Source organism: Montipora capricornis, chromosome 6, assembly GCF_036669925.1.
Source record: "Montipora capricornis isolate CH-2021 chromosome 6, ASM3666992v2, whole genome shotgun sequence".
NCBI classification, from domain to species: Eukaryota; Metazoa; Cnidaria; class Anthozoa; order Scleractinia; family Acroporidae; genus Montipora; species Montipora capricornis.
The window spans coordinates 6218940-6221891 of record NC_090888.1 but is presented as its reverse complement, the minus strand read 5'-3'; the positions used below and the strand labels follow the sequence as shown (position 1 = coordinate 6221891).

At 38.9% G+C, this 2952-nt stretch overlaps 1 protein-coding gene across 2 annotated transcripts in view; it reads right to left on the bottom strand.

The window, feature by feature from the left end:
* The window catches only part of LOC138054632 (contactin-associated protein like 5-3-like), an 11764-nt gene extending 9449 nt beyond the window's left edge, over positions 1 to 2315 (bottom strand). Inside the window, exons 1-2 of one of the 2 annotated variants that reach the window (XM_068901124.1) lie at positions 2180 to 2315; positions 238 to 581 (exon numbers count right to left, since the gene is read on the bottom strand). In XM_068901124.1, the coding sequence (XP_068757225.1) occupies positions 238 to 581; positions 2180 to 2237 (402 nt within the window). In that variant the 5' untranslated portion in view covers positions 2238 to 2315. Of the gene's footprint in view, positions 1 to 237; positions 582 to 998; positions 1049 to 2179 lie in introns of those variants that run through there. The other variant, XM_068901125.1, reaches the window with a different exon arrangement.
* Between the last annotated feature and the right edge of the window lie 637 nt (positions 2316 to 2952).

The window sequence follows — 2952 nt, the reverse complement described above, 5'->3', positions numbered from 1 at the left end:
TAAATTTTTGGAGGACTCGCATTATGTACCCGAGGCGTGCGTACCAGCGCTGTTAAGCTGCACGATAAATCCTCCACGAAGAGTTCTTAAGCGATTGAAAGCGCTTGATGATATAATTTATGCTGCCCCCACATCTGTTCTACAAACTCCTTTCGATATAGGTACCCTTGAATCCCTCAAGAAATCGAGTTAGATGTATGACTTTTCCTAATTAATATGCAAAATTCATTTATTAACCTGGCTGATGGTTTGTCCATTTTTGCTGTAGTTTTGGAAACTCCCTCCATCTGCACTGTAGCTATACTGCAGCTTGTACATTTTAACCCATTGATTCACACCATCTCGGCCTTGAGTTGCTACCATTTTCACTGTGACGGTTTCAATGCCCACATCGATTTGAAACCACTGATTCATATTGTTTGATTTAGCTACCCACGCGCCCCCGCCCAGTGGATCTGGAAGCGAGGCTTTAAGGTGTAGTCTTCCTCGCGCGGGGTTGTAGCGATCGTGATAAGACGAAGAAGCAGTAACTTGCTTGTCAGTGATGGCTCCATTTTCCATTCCCAGAGGCTCTTTACAGTCTGAAGGTGAAACCAAGAGAAGTGAGGAATAGAGAGAGAGAGCCAATCAAGGAGCGATGTTTCCGATTACGTCACATTTGCATAAGTAAACTCTTTGAACTGACGCGGGAGATAGCAATTTGAAAATGACCATGTCTTGAAAACTATCATTCAAGTTAGGGGGATTCATTAATAAGAGTTCTCTTAGCCATAAGGTGCTGTCATTTAACAAAGAACCAGTTCGCTTTAATAGTCAAGAGGAGTAGGTGTTTGACATGTCGACTTTTCAGCCTCTGAATCGTGTTCTGATTATTCCATCCGTTCTGAGACGCTTCCCGCCACGTGTTTGCCTGCTCAACTAGCGAGTGATTTTTCGCGATCGAGACAAAGATGCATGTTGCTAAATATCGTAGAAGGAAAATACAATAGAATACATACTTAATTGACTGCTCTCCATAGGGGCTTTTCAGGGCCAATGAAACACAACGAAACGACGGAACAGAACAACAACAACTGTTAAAAACCCCGACTGGCCAAAGGCAAACCAGTCGGCTATTTACAAGTGCAGCTGGGAAGTTGAACCAGGGACTACCAGGATCAAATTCAACGAGTGGTCAGAACGGGTCTTGAACCCGGGATATCCGGATCTCAAGACAAGCTCCCTAATCACTGGGTGTACACTGCCTCCTCCTAGGATACGTCCATGAGACGTCATCGACAGGTGGTGGACATAAACATCATAAATGATTTATTGGTTATCTCTCACCAACCAATATTGTGCCTTCAGATCTATAATCATTTTTTTCTGAAATGACTTTTTAGGACAGGGCTAAAGAAATGATAATAATGATATCGACACATAAACAAAAATATAGCCAGCCCCGTGCTGACAACTCAGTCAATGTTATAACCTCACATAACTTTTTGTGAGACAGAAAAAATGTCAGTTTCAGTATCGCTTTAGAAACCGATCGGTTAAAAAAAAAAACATCATCGACGAAAAATTACAATTTCCAATTATCCCCAAACTGGTTTTTCTTAAGCAACGTAAAACTAAAGGGTCAAACCCTTATATCATCATTTTGTCAAACTATCGGAGTTTGACAATAAAAAAAAAACGGCTTTGGAAAATGTAAAATAAAGTGTACACGATCGTTTTGGGGGAAATAAAGGAAAGAACATTAACAGAGCTCGAGTTAGAATTGTAATACCATATCTGTCTCCATTGGCATTAATTTTTAAATAACGTCGGTTGAAGCCTCCAATGTACATGATAGCACTACCGAAAATTACAGTTTTATTACTGTTATTTCGAATCATATTGTTAGCCTTAATTTCGTCAACTTTTATTGTAAAGCAACTACTGCAACTGTCAACTCTAGTGGTCCTAAATTATTGCAACTACTGCAACTTCAACGCTAGTTCTGAGAGCCGCTCAGAAAGAAAAGGCTTCTCCAAACCAATTCGTGGATATACACTGAGATCACTTAAAGTATTAATGGCAGGATCGCATCGGACTATGGTGCATGGTATGTTAAAAGAGTAGAGGTGTTAAGAAAACATAACAATTAAGGTTTCGCGCCTTTTCAGCACACTATATACATCAACTCTGCTCTGACCTTGCTGGGAGCCATGACAACGTCCAAACAAAATCCAAGGCAAAAAAAGAAAAAGCATCAATACTCGTCAATAATTGTTCTTATCCTTCCCAGATTATCGGAACATAGATCGTATAACGAAATCTTGTGAACCGTCACTTTTTTTTACTTGGGTACATTACATATCTTTAAATATTTATGATTTTAATCAGTAAATATTTAATAAGAAGTATATTGATCTCTCCAGGTCTAATGGGAACGAATTTACATCGAATGACAAAATATTTTTTGTTTGGGTAGTTCATAGTTAACTATGGGTAGTTTTAATTTATATTTCCCATTTTTCAATAAGCCATTTCCGAGTTCATGTCTGCTTCCTCTTCAAAGCGAGTCTAAGTGCGGAGTTTTTCTCATGGAAATTAGTTTTCATTCATATGTAAAGTAGAACTAATTACAATCACAAAAACTTTGCACTTAGACTCGCTTTTAAGAGGAGGAAGACATCAACTCGGAAATGGTTTATTTACATGTATAAGACCTTGCGTTAAAGGTTAATTCACACGCGGTAATGGGCATTGCGTTATTAAATAATGTCCTCAATCCCTGATTTGGTCTTCTTCTTTACATTTGAACCTCCCATCAACGAAAGCATTGTGAAACTACCGGATTGCAAGAAAGTCCTACCACTGAGTTGACTTAATATATACATAACTTGATACCACATATGCGGTTGCTAAATACCATTCACCAACCCAGCCCTATATGTCAAGTTACTTATCACAAAGTTGTGTATG